Source organism: Abramis brama (assembly GCF_963993115.1).
Source record: "Abramis brama genome assembly, chromosome: 22".
NCBI classification, from domain to species: Eukaryota; Metazoa; Chordata; class Actinopteri; order Cypriniformes; family Leuciscidae; genus Abramis; species Abramis brama.
Genome location: NC_139984.1, coordinates 25,930,760 through 25,945,905, shown reverse-complemented (window position 1 = coordinate 25,945,905; position 15,146 = coordinate 25,930,760). Strand labels below are relative to the sequence as shown.

Genomic DNA, 15,146 nt, shown 5'->3' with positions numbered 1-15,146 from the left:
TTTTCTTAGTTGCCAAAAACTTCAATAAAGTATCTTTTCAGCCTCGCGACATGGAGGCGACAGCATCTCGAAAGAGGCTGCCGGGATGCTACAATTTAGGCGTGCACATTCATTTCTCTCATAGGCTAATGGTCTCTGAATGCAGTTCTGCACCTACTCTTTTCAAGTGACTTCCAAAGTCACGGCCAGGCTGAGACGATGGCCAGTGCCTTTTTCCCATTTAGGTTTGGACAAACTATCCGCTGAAACATATTTTGCAGTGACGCTATTGTGCACTATTTAGTGCCTGTACAACTTAATACATTAGAAGTACAATTGACTATTGCTGCCGGACTTGATTGATGGTCTAAAAGGGCTCACTCCTTTGTGCTTCTCAGCCCCCCACTTAGCGAGCCGTTGTGTAATCTTCATTCAAGTCATGCCGATTTACAATTAATCAAACACATTCCTTATTTTCTGTACGTTATTTTTGAGAGTTTATTTCAATAGACACGCTAAGTGTTTAATGTTTAAAATTTAATATATTCTTGTGCATTTGAAAAAATACAAAAACGTCATAATAGAATTAAAACCAATTTGCACGCGGGAGCGTTCTATGCCGCATTGTAAATGGCAAGGCCACAGCGTGCAGATTTTGGTCCTCTGTGCGATGACGTTGCTTCGAACAGGATCTAGCGCCACTTTTTAAAAATAACAATATGGCACACAAAGAGGAGTGGCTTGAAACAGAACTTTCAAAAACAGAACATTTAAAAAAATAAAATAATAATATGGACATAACTGATTTCACAGCCTTTGTCTCTTTACATTTGCCTTTTTACACATTTATCCCATAACACGTATTTTTGCAATGTGTTTAGTAAAGCTGATTCGTTTCATTCTCTATTGCATCTGAATATATCAAAATTAATTAGCATTTATTTTAAATAATAACGAATGCAAATTAGATTTGATTTAAACTCAGCTAAACTAACATAAAAAAATATAGACCATAACATTTTCGAACTATTTTCACGTTCTGAATATCATCCAATTTTTTTACTGTTAGTTTACCTAAAATAAAACGAATTGGTTGAATTTGCTTGTCAGCTTGAAAACGCTTGAAATTAATATAGCGGAAAGAAACATAAGCAGTGCTGGACATTTTTGAATACTGGAATTGATTTTCAGAGACATTTTCAGCCATGTTGAAAACAGTAATGAATCTTCTGGAATGAGGAGCGATAAGGTCCCTTCTGAAAAGGCCCGAGTTATGTGCCTCGTTAATCGAAGAGGTGAGAAAGTGATGTGTACAGAACCCAAACTAACCTCTACACAACCCTCACCCCTCAAATATGAGAGATAGCATTGTAGATTTTAGAGAAGGTATGGCAGAAATAAAATGGCTAATTAATTCCCTGCAATAAAGAATGCTGGAAACCCATTCGACACCATGGTGTATTTTTAAATGCACTGAAAACACGATTTTCCCTTTGGGCCTACATTTGACTTGCATGAAAGTTTGCATCCCCTGTTAAAAAAAATATAAATAAAACTTTTCGCTATTTATGCGCGGAAATTTAATCTACATTGCATATTAATAAAAGTCAGCCACGCAAGTCTAGGTAAAACTAATAGACACTTACGTTTTATTGACCAATATAATTAGCACAAATACACTAAACTGGTTTTATTGCATCTCACAACAATCTGCTGTAAATAGCCTAAACACAACGCCATCACAACAAAACTAAATGATAATTTAAAATCTTAACCTTTCCATACGACAGATAACCCACAGCATGATTTACTTTAAAAGAAAACAAAGACGTTTAAGATATTTTTTTCTATCGATACCCACGATAGTGTTTTTCATTTACAGTACAAAAAAACGTACCAGCTCTCTCAAGTGAGAAATAAATAGATTCGTTGTGCACTTCACCTTGGCAGCTGGGCAAAAGAAAGGCCCACAAATAACATTTGAAGAAAATGTCCATAACCTGCTTCGCCCAAAACATTTCTCTTAAAAAGAAAGAAAAGAAAATAAGAAAAACAAACAAACATCATATTGATTCAGTTTTTAGATAAATTAAACCCTGTTTCTCGTAAAAAATAATCCATAGGTATTCGCAATAATCCATGCTATATAACATGCATTTTATATAACTGTGGACTTAAAGGAACCCCCTTTACGCACAAGATACCTACGAAAACAAAATATATTATATTTTATAAATAATCAGTCATTTGATCTTCCCTTCTCTCCTCTCCTCGAAATAGTTCTCTTATAACCTTGTAATATCCTCGGCACGCTCGGGTCCGGAGAGGTCCTCGGAGGCTGATATGGTGTTAGTGGTGGAAGCTGCCGCCGCGGAGCTTGTGTTGGACCCGGAGGAAATGCCCGTGGAGGACGAGGATCTGACTTTGGTGTTTGGCAGCCTATGGTCTTTTTTCCACTTCATCCTGCGGTTCTGAAACCAAATTTTGATTTGCCTCTCCGAGAGGACCAAGGAATGAGCAATCTCGATACGTCTTCGCCGTGTTAAGTACCGATTATAGTGGAATTCCTTCTCCAATTCTAAGACTTGCTGGCGAGTGTAAGCAGTTCTAGACCGCTTGGGTTCCGCTCCATTGTAATTAGGGTTCACTGGAAAGAGGAGAAGCAAAGGGAAAGAAAGAATAGAATAGAAAAAGAGTAGAAAAGAAAAGAAGCAGCGAGGGAAGGATAGGGTAAACAAGCGTGTCTTTCATTGAGAAATGGTGGCGACAGAGGAAATGAGGGTGGGATGGATAAAACATCTTAAAGTTAGCTTTCTATAATAAGGCTAAAATCACATTGGACTCAGCACTGAATTATTAATGCAACATTATAAAGCTTAGTTTTTCCTCTGGTCCCAGATCTCCCTCACTCTCTCGCACACTCATAACAAGAGAAGCCACATGGTGATACGACTGCCCAGAGTATACCTCGGCTATAAAATTTATGGTGGGTGTAATTACCAATGCCTAGTCGTAAATCCGCCTCAATTGTGCCATTTCAAAGGCTTCTATCCTATCGTAGCAGAGGCTGGCCAGGGGATGAGTGTAAAAAGGAGTGAGGCAGACGGAGAGAGAGAGTTAGGATGAGGGGCGAGCTTTATAGTGCTTAAGAGAAATACACTCAAGTTGCCTACCGGTGCTGACGTGAATTTTCTTCATCCATGGGTACACAACGGGTTGTTTGGCAGAGGCTGAGCTGTTGGGATGCTCCGGGGTGGCTTGATTGCAGGCGGAGGATGCAGCCGGAGGGGTGGCAGGAGACAGGGGTAACGGTGGGGGCTCACATGAGGCAGGTTGCCCTTTTCCGAGCAGGTGCCCCGCGTGAGGAAGTCCATGTCCTCTTTGAGTATCAGGCTCAGGGATGCTTGGACAGTTAAACTGACGTTCCTGGTAGCTTGCCCGCGGAGGGTATAACTCCTGGTGGTGATGCTGGTAGCCACTCTCCCTTGCACGGCTGTAATATTCAGGGCTATGTTCGGGAATGTAGCTATTTTGCGAATATTCCTCGCAAGGAGGAAATTTCGGATCGATGTAGTTAGAGTCCATCAAATACGAGCTCATGATCATTAATTTCTGGAGTGGAAAATAATTTTTCTAGCTTTGTCGTTTTTCTGCTCCATAAAGCCCTCCTACTAGCGAGCAACCCTGTAAAGTTACTTTTACCACGTGATGCGATGGCCCAATGGCATGGGGCGATGTAGTCCCCGGATAAGGAACCACAGCTTTTGCAAATATACCTTCAATTTTCCGCCATTGTCCGCGAAGTCTCTCAGTCTCTCTATCCCTCTCTCTATCTTTCTCTCTCTCTCTCTCTCTCCCCCCTTTCTCTCTCTCTCTCTCTCTCTCTCTCTCTCTCTCTCTCTCTCACACACACACACGCATACACAATGGCCAAATCTTCTCGGATCATGCCATAGCACATAGGGATGTTTCTCAGTTAACTTGTGCATGTGCCGTTACCTATAAGAGTTCACTAATTACTTTATTTAAATAATATTAATAATTATAAGCTATTAGTTGTAAAATAAAAAATAAAAATAAGTAGGCCTAATTGCATTTAAACTTAGGTAACGGATCAAATGCAAATAATTACACATTATACAATGCTTTTTTACCACGGCCTTTTATTACTAAACGTGTAGGGAAATATCTAGTAGTATAAGCATATTTTCACCAGCCTATCTATTGAGAGCATTTATGCCAGTACAAAGGAAATTTCCAAGATCCCTGGCATCTTCGTTATTCTATAGAATTAATAGGCCTATTAGAACCAGATAAACCTACGTTAGAAATTCTATGTTTAGAGTTTATGTAGCCTATGATTCTATGATAATATATAAAGGCTTTAAATCAATCGTTTACATTGGATACAGCATATTTCCGTTTCTACAATTTTGGCTCAGTAGGCTATGTTCATGTCTTCCTGTGGTAGTAGGGTACTATTTTTTTCAAACTCCTTATGTTAGTAACTAGTATGCACACAAGACTTTCATGCAAAGTCACGTGCCTCAGACCGAGACGAATACAAACCCAACTTGGCGTTCGTGGCTTTTACGTCGCCCATGTATTCCTGTAGAGACGTATTTGCGATTTTCATGTTTTGGACACAAATTCGGTTCTACAGGGTACATATAGACGACTACTGAGAGACCTTTCTTCTATTGGAGGTTTTAAAACAGAATTCAAAATAAGGCAGGTTAGGCTATGACCTCTTTACCATCTTAAACAGGGCTAAATCATTTTCTTGTTAGAAAGTTTGGTCAGAATTAATATCTAGGGTCAGAACTGGTATCTAGGAACAAAAGTAATATTTATTTGTTATTACTGAAAAAATTAAACGCAGAAAAGAAACCAATGTATTATTATTTTTTTATTACTTTAATTATTTATTTTTCCAATTGCTCGAAAGAGAATATGCAACACATCCGAAGTAATAACATTTAATCATCAGTAGCCTAGGATAGTGAGACCAACACACAACATTTTTAATACAGATTTGGAAATGCTTTATGTATGTATGCCTATGTTATCTATCTATCTATCTATCTATCTATCTATCTGTCTATCTGTCTGTCTATCTATCTATCTATCTATCTATCTATCTATCTATCTATCTATCTATCTATCTATCTATCTATCTATCTATCTATTAATTTATTGTTTGTTTGTTTGTTATAAAACTTAATGTATTAGCCTTTTCAATTAAATCACATATTCTCATGCACAACAAACAAATTGTTCCATTTAACGAAAATTATTTACGAAACGACAGAACTAATTTCAAAATAATTATTTTATTCGTTGAGATTAAATGTATTTTGACGTGTTCTGCCTTTTCATGTTTTTCATATCACCCCTAAACACTCCAATAGTCTGAGTAAATGAAACATAGAACATAAAAGAAAGAGTTGAGTGGGCATGAGAGGGACAAACAAGAAATAATTTTACTATCCAATCCTATTAAATCTCGAAAACATAGGAGCACCCACTTGAATATTCCGTCTCAAACATGTTGTGCACAAAGCGGACACGTGACAGCACTGATGAAAAATAAGTTTCTTTTGTTCCTTGCGGTTTATTGTGCACGTTATTACCATATGACCGCCCGGTAACCTGCAAGACCGTGCCCTGAATTTCTCTCTCCTGTTTAGCTATCTAAACGGCAACAGATACGAAATAAAAAAGGATATAAACTAAGCAAAGAAAAGTAAAAAACAGTTAAGTAAAGAAACAAAAACTTTTTAGAATTCATATAGGCTATATATAGCCAAAGAAGCAGAGCATATTTTCAAATCCAATTTTCAAACCACCAGAGAAAAATAAGATTTTCTCCCCTAAATATAACAAAACCAAACAAACAGACAGGACATAACTCTTTAACTAACAAAACCCCACGAAACAGCTTTTTCCTTATCACAAGCCTTTTATTTTACTTCGAGACCCTGCAGATGTGATAGGGATTTTTAGTCCACCCCCACCAGCCTGAAAACGCCCCCATCCACCCACTCGGCACTGCTCAGTGTTGCGGACGCATTTTAATATTAGTTAGACAGCCTGACCCGCATTTCACCCCTCGCGTTCGACTCGTTCCAATAGTTCACTGCCAAGGAGTTATTGATGAGCGAAAAGCGATGAATTCCCTCTGCACATAAATGGCCCCAGATCCTGCACCAGCTCAATAACTAGTTATAATGTAGAGACTTCCAAAAAGCTATAACCGCCGGCGAATTTGCTTGATGATTCATTTGTAGGAGATTCCCCCCAGATAGACAGATAGATAGATACATAGATAGATAGATAGATAGATAGATAGATAGATAGATAGATAGATAGATAGATAGATAGATAGATAGATAGATAGATAATGGTTGACTAGAAAATTGTGTAAAAAAGGTGGGATTTTGGATGGAAGAATATCTTAGCTGTCCATAACCAGGATCTATTGTTTGTATGCTTGAACGAATGACATTTTACGCCTAGGCCTATATGATGTTTAATGTAGGCCTATGCCCTTTGCAGTAATTTGGACTTATTTCATTTTCGGGCTCATATTTCTTGCCTTAAATATCGAATGAAATTGAGTTCAAGTGGCATACGCTGTTCCACAATATAAAAAGGACAAGGCCTTACTATTTTTTTTTCTTTTTCTTTTTTCTTTTTTCTTTTGCGCTCTTAAATATTTAACGTCAGATTTATTTATTTGTTTTATATACAACCCTTATTTATATATATATATATATATATATATATATATATATATATATATATATATTATTAATAATAATAATAATAATAATAATAATAATAATAATAATATTATTATTATTATTATTATTATTATTATTATTATTATTATTATTATTATTATTATTATTATTACTTTTTTTGTGGCTATTTGTAACCATTACATTATTGATAACATTTTTTAAAGGTTGGATCAATTTATGAGGTTGTTTTTTCGTACAGCTTATGTTTTCTCACATTATTTTTTATATGCTTTATATTTATTTATACGTTTATAACAATTATTTTAAAATCCTTAAAATGCTTAAAACAGAGAGGTGAGCCGGGTTACACAATTCTGTATTTTAATGTAGGCCCTATGTAGTTATTTTTTACTTTTTTAATATATATAAAAAGATGCAGTTAGATTACAGTGGACAACTTGTTCATGCTATGCAAATAAAAAGAGTATTTATCTTTTAGGAAATAGTTTTTTTCTTATATAGTCTATAGGCTGCATTTTAAAAAAATATAAAAAGAGCTTATTGGCTCACTAGCACAACAAACAGCTTTAGCACAAAACACTTCCTTGCCTTGAACATGTGTTGTAGTTGTTCGCCACTATTGTCAGGGAACACTGCCCTCTGTGTTTATACGCAGCGAAACAAGATGGGACAAGAATATTATAGGCAACTGGAACAAGAAAATAACGGTAAGACTTACCAGTGCAACGACGACGTCCTCCTTGCCTTCACGTTCATTATTCCCTCATGCGCTAAAAAGAAAGAAAGAAAGAAAATAAAAATAAAAACGTATCTTCCCAGGCGTGTAAGGATAACCTATTTAACAATATAAAGGGTTTGATACATTTAAAACAATTGAATTCCTGTGATGGAAATAATGCCAGTCTTTCAGTATCCTGAAAATTAATATCAATATCTGAATAAATATCTGTACGTTTTTGTTTCTGTAATCAGTTAAAAGCTAAAAATATCAAATCATGCATGAAGCTTATAATAATCTGACAGCTGCATTTAAATTCAATGCATTATATTTACTGATAATTATGCTTTAATGTTTTTAGTACAACTTCTCTTTGTCTCTCATTGAGGTTGAACTGTCCAAAGGCATGATCTTTTAAAGTAGGACAAGGCTATGTATTTAGCACAGGTTATTTTCAGAACTATTTCCTTGATGAATGTAGTTATTTTTGCAACAATGGAGGACCTAAAATGAGTTCCTACTTGGTCAGGTTAACATGACAATTCAGGATTGTTTAAAAAAAAAAAAAGTGATATGTTTGCTTCTTTCAGGTTTACAAGCCTCACAGAGTTTAATTTAACAGTAGGCTATATGTAAATATGTGCATACTGTGAATTCACATGCAGTGTTGGACCACTGTTTGTCAGTGAGATGAATGGCAAAAAAATAAATAAACTGAATATTAACCTTAATACTGAAGCAGGGGGAAAAATATAAAAGTAATTTAATTAAATAATTTATGGTGATATCATATACACAGAAAGATAAACATAAACAGTTCTACAATTATCCATGCTCCACACTGGAAAACATCTAAACACTATGGTATCATTTCAAACAAATCTAAACTGTGTTTAAACCTGCATTAAAGTCAAAGTATTTTCTGTTACACACTGTTGTTTCATTGTAGCAATGCAGTCCTTGTTGTCATGACCATCCATTTTCTTAATAAATCATAATCATGACATGGGTTTATTAAGATATCCACCAGTCTAAATACCATTTGCTATGTTGTTTTCTTTTTTTTCATTCATTCATCTCATCCATTACTGAATGAAGAAGAGTTTATCCACATTGAGAATAAGGGTTCTGTCTTGGATTTTTAAAATGATTGTCCAAACAGAAACAATCAGAGACATGTGAACAGAGGCTATTCCAACATTTAAAGCATTGCCTTGTTAAGTTATTCTGCGTGCAATGGCATCATTTCCAACTCTGTGTCATTTGCTGGCTCTTTGAAGGAAATTTCTGCCATATTCCTTGTATGGCCAGTCAATTAGTAACCTGGTAAATGACAAAAGAATATGTTGAACCCCTGCACTCAGAAAGAAGAAAACAGAGGAATATAAAACTATTGCCCCCTATTGGCAGTTAATGTTTTTGACACTGTATTCAAAGACCTTTAATGATAAAATTAAAGGATGCACATGGGCTCACTAAAATAGTGAAGTTAAAATTATTCTTAATTATAAATGCCAACAACAAATTCATTTGAATTTATTAAGTGTTTTCCATCAATAGGTACAACAATTGTTGTTAATTAAATCTCTTTAATAAGTGGACATTTACTGAAAGTGTTTCAATAACGAATATGATGTTGGTTGTACCACAGTACACACCACATGACCAATTTATTCTATGGTTCAAACTTGAGTGAGTAAAACCTGCACCTGCTCTGAACCAAAAATGAGCCAACAGGAATCAGCTTCTGCTTTGATGTGATAAAAACTGTGGAGTACATTCATAAAATAATGTCATTGTCAGCTTTGTTGTTCTTCCAATAATAATAATGCACATAAATAATGAACACAAAAATAAACAACATAATTTGAGAAAAGTAGCTGTGAAAAACAACTATTTAAAAACACTTGATTATAGTTTCTAGATGGAGTGAATTTTCTGATTTCTGGGATAAAGAATGGACATTGAAAATGAAAGAGATGAACAGCAATATCATTTTTTTGTTTTATTATATTTCTATTATATTTGATTTATTGTGTAAAAATGGATTGCGTAATTGCATGACTGAAGTAAACTATTATTTCGAGTGCTGTGTAATGAGCACTCATACATGTTTGTATAATTCACAACAGTAATTATTGATTACGGGGAATGGATTAGCCAGTGTTTATATTGGACTATCACATAAGACTCACTTAGAACTTGTATAAGCAAGTCAGCAGTTTACCAACTGAATACCAACTGGAGTTCTATCAAGTAGGCTACATTCTTTCAAATTATACTGTTTTGATATCTGCTTAATCTGTCCTCCCACTGTTCTTTACAAAATAAAATAAAAAAACATTTATTTAACAGTAAGCCTGGAGGAACGAACTTTGGCAAGCCATGGAATTTACAACTCAGTGATATTTGCAACCAGACACAGCCTTACAAGACAGAACCAATCAGTGAAATGGGTCTTTACACTTGTTTTCTACAAACCACAAATTGCAGTGACTGAGCAAACTGTACAAAGCTGTTTTGTGAAATATTTGCAAAATCTGACATTATATCTTATATTAACATCTCAGAGTAATGGCATATCATTTGAAAAATGTTGTTTTAAAACAGTTATATATATATTTTTTAAATTATCAGTTAACTCTTTTCCTTAAACTATAAAAAATCATCACAATTACAGTTTAGGAGGTCAACAATCTTTAATCTTGTTTTTTCTTCTCAATTGTTTTTGGACACATGTATAACCTTTGCACAGAACTGCCAAAACTGGGGCATTGGTTCTTTTCATTTGAAATAACTCTCAGAATATAACACAGGCCTTCACTAAATAAAAAACAGAGCAGTATGACGATGGCGGTGGAGTTCCTGTTCAGCCAAGATCGCTGTGCACAGATTAAAGAGAACATTGTCGATGAACAGGGTCTGACTTATTCTGTTTCCAAGCACAACATCATAAAGTAAGATATGGCTTAAACTTTTCATACCATGATTATAATGGTCAAGTGGAGCCTCATCTGTCAAATAAAGACCACTGAATATCCGGTGTTGAAAACCGACAAATAACAGTGGTCAATTTTTTTTAATTTGCTTTGAATAAAATGTATACTTTTTTATGTGACTTTGAAGCATTTGGAGTCATTTCAGTTATGTTTTTTGTTAAGTTAATCATGTGACTCTTCATCCACACTGCCCTGTACATGACCCCAACACACAACACCAAATCTTCTCTGCCCTGCACATGACCCCACATTATGTCCGATCTAAAGATATATGTTCTGCGCTCTCATCTGCAAACCAATACAAGATCACTTAGCTTCTCAGCCCTTCACCGTCACTTTTACCACAACATACACATCCTAGGGACAAACTAAGCATTTTTCACTAGTATTTTGATATACGCACATTCTGTGATTGGATATAGCTGCTACAACGCAAATACTTAAGTGAATATTAATTACGATCCAAGGCAAAGCTTTTCACACATGCACAATGCTTTTAAGATGCATACAATATGTTTTTGAATACATACGAGTCATGATATACAGAATTAGATTTCAAGCTGCTGCCAGAACAATAATTCCATATCAACGCCAAATTAACAGTAATATACAAATGCACAAACATTGAAATTGATCAAAACTGAACAGATGAGGACACATTTGCGCACCACTTGACACAATTTCTCCATGAACTATTGAATTACATCCTTGATTAATTCCCGTGGGTGTTGCGGAGGAAAGTACATATTTAATTAAAAAGAGGAAAACAAGATTATTAACTTACTGCAACCGCCTGGGATCCATTTGGAAGAGTCGAACTTCTACAGACCCTGACGCGAGTAACCCGCACTAACAGGCTCTAAGCCTTTCTCTCAGAGATAAGACTAGCCAACAGCTGCGATTACGGACAGTTAACATTATATATGATGTAAATATATTGAGGGTTTGTCAGGTCTTGCAGGCCATAAAACCCACTTTAATGACCCCACGTGCTCTTCCTGCACCACTCACTGGTCTTGCTTTGGGCAATTGGCATAAATAACCCTCAAAACTTCAAAATACGTGGCAAGAGAGCTAAAAAAAGAGGGGTTTGTGTAAAAAGCAACATAGTAACCACCGTAACTCGCAATGTGGTCAAGATAGCGAGTATAGAAATTGAAAGAAGCATGGAAATTTACATTGAATCTCCAATATAGGTGAGTGAGACGATTCTAAAATGAAAGCACTTTTGACACAGTATAAATTGACTATAGCTGACTGTTTTTATTTTCAGCTTAGTGTGTGTATATAATGTTAGCATTCAGAAACATGGAGATTAAAATGTTCGGTAGCATTGCAAATACATCGAGAGCGCCGAGAAGGCATGAATTAAGAAAAACTAGAGCCTATGTGAAGCTAAAGAACCTGCGTAACAAGCCAGTCGAAAATTAGCATTTTGTTCACACAGTCAACGCTCCTATGTCCTTTGTTTGACATGGGCCTGGACTATGTGATTTCTGCACATAAGGTGGCTAACATCATGTCTCATTTTCTAAATGGCAAGTTTCACTTCCCTTTCACTTTAAACGTCTTTAATTATATGCTTTACACTTTCGTTTTATATTTAAAATGCATAAAAAACGTACATTATAATAGCACGCAGTATTTTATTAAATGTGCAAACTATCTTATTGTTTTTAAGGTTTTTGTACACCAAAACGTCACTTTGAAATGTTTGTGTAAACTTCCGCCGATTTGTTAAAAAAGGAAACAGTTGTCAGTGTCTGATGGGTGAGAGGAAGTGCTGTAAAAGTTTATTGGGGTCATAAAGTTTTATGTGCCTCCGTTTAAGGGCTACTGTAAATAAGTGACCAGGGCGTTAAAATTCAATCATGTCTCATCACTAGAAGTATACACATGCACACTTGGTCCTCGATTAATACACCAAAATCAATGACCAAAATCATATTATTTCGCGCAGAACGTTTTCTTCTCTTAACCCTGCACAAGGTAGGCTATCAAGTGGGCCTTGAATGCAAAAAAATGCATTTGTCTAAAGAAAGACTCATTATTTTTGTTTTGTCAGACAAATAGGACATTCTTTACGTTTAATCGATTTTATTTACAATGATACCACATTGAAGGTTTTATTGGACACAGACGGCTTTTAACCCAGAGCTGACAAAACTTTCTGATATGTTTACCAATTTAATCTTGTTACTGTGATAATTAATTATTGACTGGAAAAGTATCGATGTGGCTTAACAGTGAAACTTCGAAAACAAATGGTAAGAATAACAGAAGTAATGGTTCACACAAAAGTAGGTCGTGTAGTTTGTTTGGTAAGAGAGGTATAAGCCACTCCTTACAGTACTTGCCTATATACTCAAGAGTAGAGTGTATAGAAAGAAATACCAAGGTGCCTGACTGTAAAATTTGCCCAAAAAACATATTCAATTAAAGAGCAAATTGTTATGAACGCACAGTATTTCAACAGACATAATAATGGAGATAAAATTACCATTTGGCTGCTGGTTGACAGACAACATGATAGACAGCGTTTAATGACACTACAGTTGTTGCATTATTATCATGGAGTGTGGTTTACTATAGCCTACTTGATGTATTTACGACAGAAAGTACAATGGATAAAAATACAAGTTCCATCAAAATTCAATATGCAAAGGGGAGATTGATCAATGTTCAAGCAAAGCACCACATTATTTGCACTTACATTGTAGTCAACGTAACTGGATGCAGGCCATGGTATTATGTATGTTATTGATACAAGTGGTTTTAGTAAATCATATTCAAATAAAGTTTAAGCTTATACATTATTCAAATAAGCATCTCCCGGGAGAGAGCACTATCAATAAATATCGAAAAAAATGGACATATTTACACAACAACATGATATTGTAGACAAATGAAAGACATTTACTGTCAACAACAAAATCTAATCATTTGTTGTTTCAAGTTAACACTGCCTTTAAGGCTTTTTCAATTGAAGCCGTGCACCACATTATTTATAGTCCTCCTTTCACTTTCAACTTTGAGTCCTTCTTCCACTTCATGCGACGGTTCTGGAACCAAATTTTAATTTGCCGCTCGTTCAAGCAGAGGTTATTGGCAATCTCGATACGTCTGCGACGTGTGAGGTATCGGTTGAAATGGAACTCTTTCTCCAACTCCAGAGTCTGGTACCGGGTGTAACTGGTTCGTGACCTTTTACCGTCAGATTCTGAAGTGGCATCAGAAAGATATTGGGTTACCTATATGTAAAATTGTATCGACTGTCGTCCTCATGCATATTACTAGGAAAAATATTTTCATAATCACTGATGAAGTTGCCACCAAACACAATCCATAAAATTAAATATGGATACACCAAACATTATGAAATCCAAAATGAAAACAGTGGACAGGTGTTATGTCGCTAATAATTATTTATTCTGAAATTAGAAAGTGTCATGCACAGAAATAACACAAACGTGATAAAAAAAGAAAAAACATAATAATCATAAATGTATGAAGGCCACGAGCTTCCTAACATGTCCTGACCCATAATATTGTAAGAGCTAAAGTAAAAAAAGCACTAAATAAATAAATAAAAATAAAAAGACAATGCCTCACTGCTTAGAGGATACAAATTGACATTATACTTTTGTACTTTGCTCTATTAGCTACTCCAGTGGTGCAGAGTGCAACTAACCGGAAACATAAGTAGTCTACTGCCAGATAATGTATGCGTATGCAAAGATTCTCTTGAAATTTCAGTTTACATGAATAACATGTAAACTCATGCTTAAAGCAAGAAATAATAAGTAGCCTACATTTATATGTAATAATTTTTATTTTTTTTTGCTTTTCTTTACCAATTATTTCTCCATAAATTTGACCAGAGATCACCTCTTCACAGAAACAGGACAGGTTTACGAGCAATAGATGCCTTTGTCATAAAATTTACGGCCGCTAGTTTTATTATTTCCTGCGTTTGGCCTATAAAACTCAAGAGGAAAAATATGGAGCGACAAAACGTAGGAAGGAGATGCAATGACGAGGATGAGATGCGTGCAGTTTCCCTCTCTCTTCCAAAACAAACTTTAAACGTAACTTTACCGTGGCTCATGTGTAGCTTTGTCATCCACGGATATATCTGCGGCTGCGACTGGTTCTGACGCTGAGTCGAGTTAGTTTGTTGCTTTATCGCTGAAGTAGTCTCCATTTTGATATCGTCTGTGCGGCTCTTGCCGCTGGGCTTCTCCATAACTTCCATATTCCCCTCGGCTTTTTGGCTCAACAGTCCGTGACTGAGGGGGTTGTACCCGTGAGTGCTTACAAAGCTACGAGAGCCCAGAGCTGAACAGGACTGTGTTCGCTGAACTGCTGCACTGGTCCTTGCACGGTCGCTTGTGTTTATCGCCTCCCGTTTCAAAGAGTTGGAGGGGATTTGAGAACTGAAGGATCCGCCGATATCAAGTCCTTCGTACGCGTAATTGGACTCGTGAAACTCAGAGTGAGCACCATAGTTGCCAAAAGTGTGCATTCTACAAGAGGAGGCGTCTTGCGTTTGCTTAGAAAAAGACTTTCCAACGTATGAGCTCATTCTATTTCCAAAACAATATAGTGACTTTAGAGAGAGAGTCACAAAAAGCACCCGATCGCAGCAGAGATTGAATCAGCTAATAAAGTATACATAAGTTG

General features: G+C 35.9%; 3 protein-coding genes across 4 annotated transcripts in view; all 3 read right to left on the bottom strand.

Annotated features, from left to right (window-relative positions):
- The window catches only part of LOC311073824 (uncharacterized protein), a 45,260-nt gene that overhangs the window by 21,019 nt on the left and 9,095 nt on the right, over window positions 1-15,146 (bottom strand). For both annotated transcript variants that reach the window (XM_084099836.1, XM_084099835.1), the window contains exon 2: window positions 7,465-7,516. The gene's annotated coding sequence lies outside the window, so the exon portion shown is untranslated. The remainder of the gene's footprint in view (window positions 1-7,464; window positions 7,517-15,146) is intronic.
- Window positions 1,600-3,927, bottom strand: hoxc4a (homeobox C4a). The gene is made up of 2 exons (XM_084099973.1): window positions 3,153-3,927; window positions 1,600-2,626 (listed from the first exon to the last, which is right to left on the bottom strand). The coding sequence occupies exons 1-2, from the start codon at window positions 3,583-3,585 to the stop codon at window positions 2,265-2,267; spliced, it is 795 nt and encodes a 264-aa protein (XP_083956099.1). The 5' UTR covers window positions 3,586-3,927; the 3' UTR covers window positions 1,600-2,264.
- Window positions 12,548-15,130, bottom strand: hoxc5a (homeobox C5a). The gene is made up of 2 exons (XM_084099839.1): window positions 14,562-15,130; window positions 12,548-13,683 (listed from the first exon to the last, which is right to left on the bottom strand). Exons 1-2 carry the CDS (start codon window positions 15,046-15,048, stop codon window positions 13,469-13,471), a joined length of 702 nt encoding a protein of 233 aa, XP_083955965.1. The 5' UTR covers window positions 15,049-15,130; the 3' UTR covers window positions 12,548-13,468.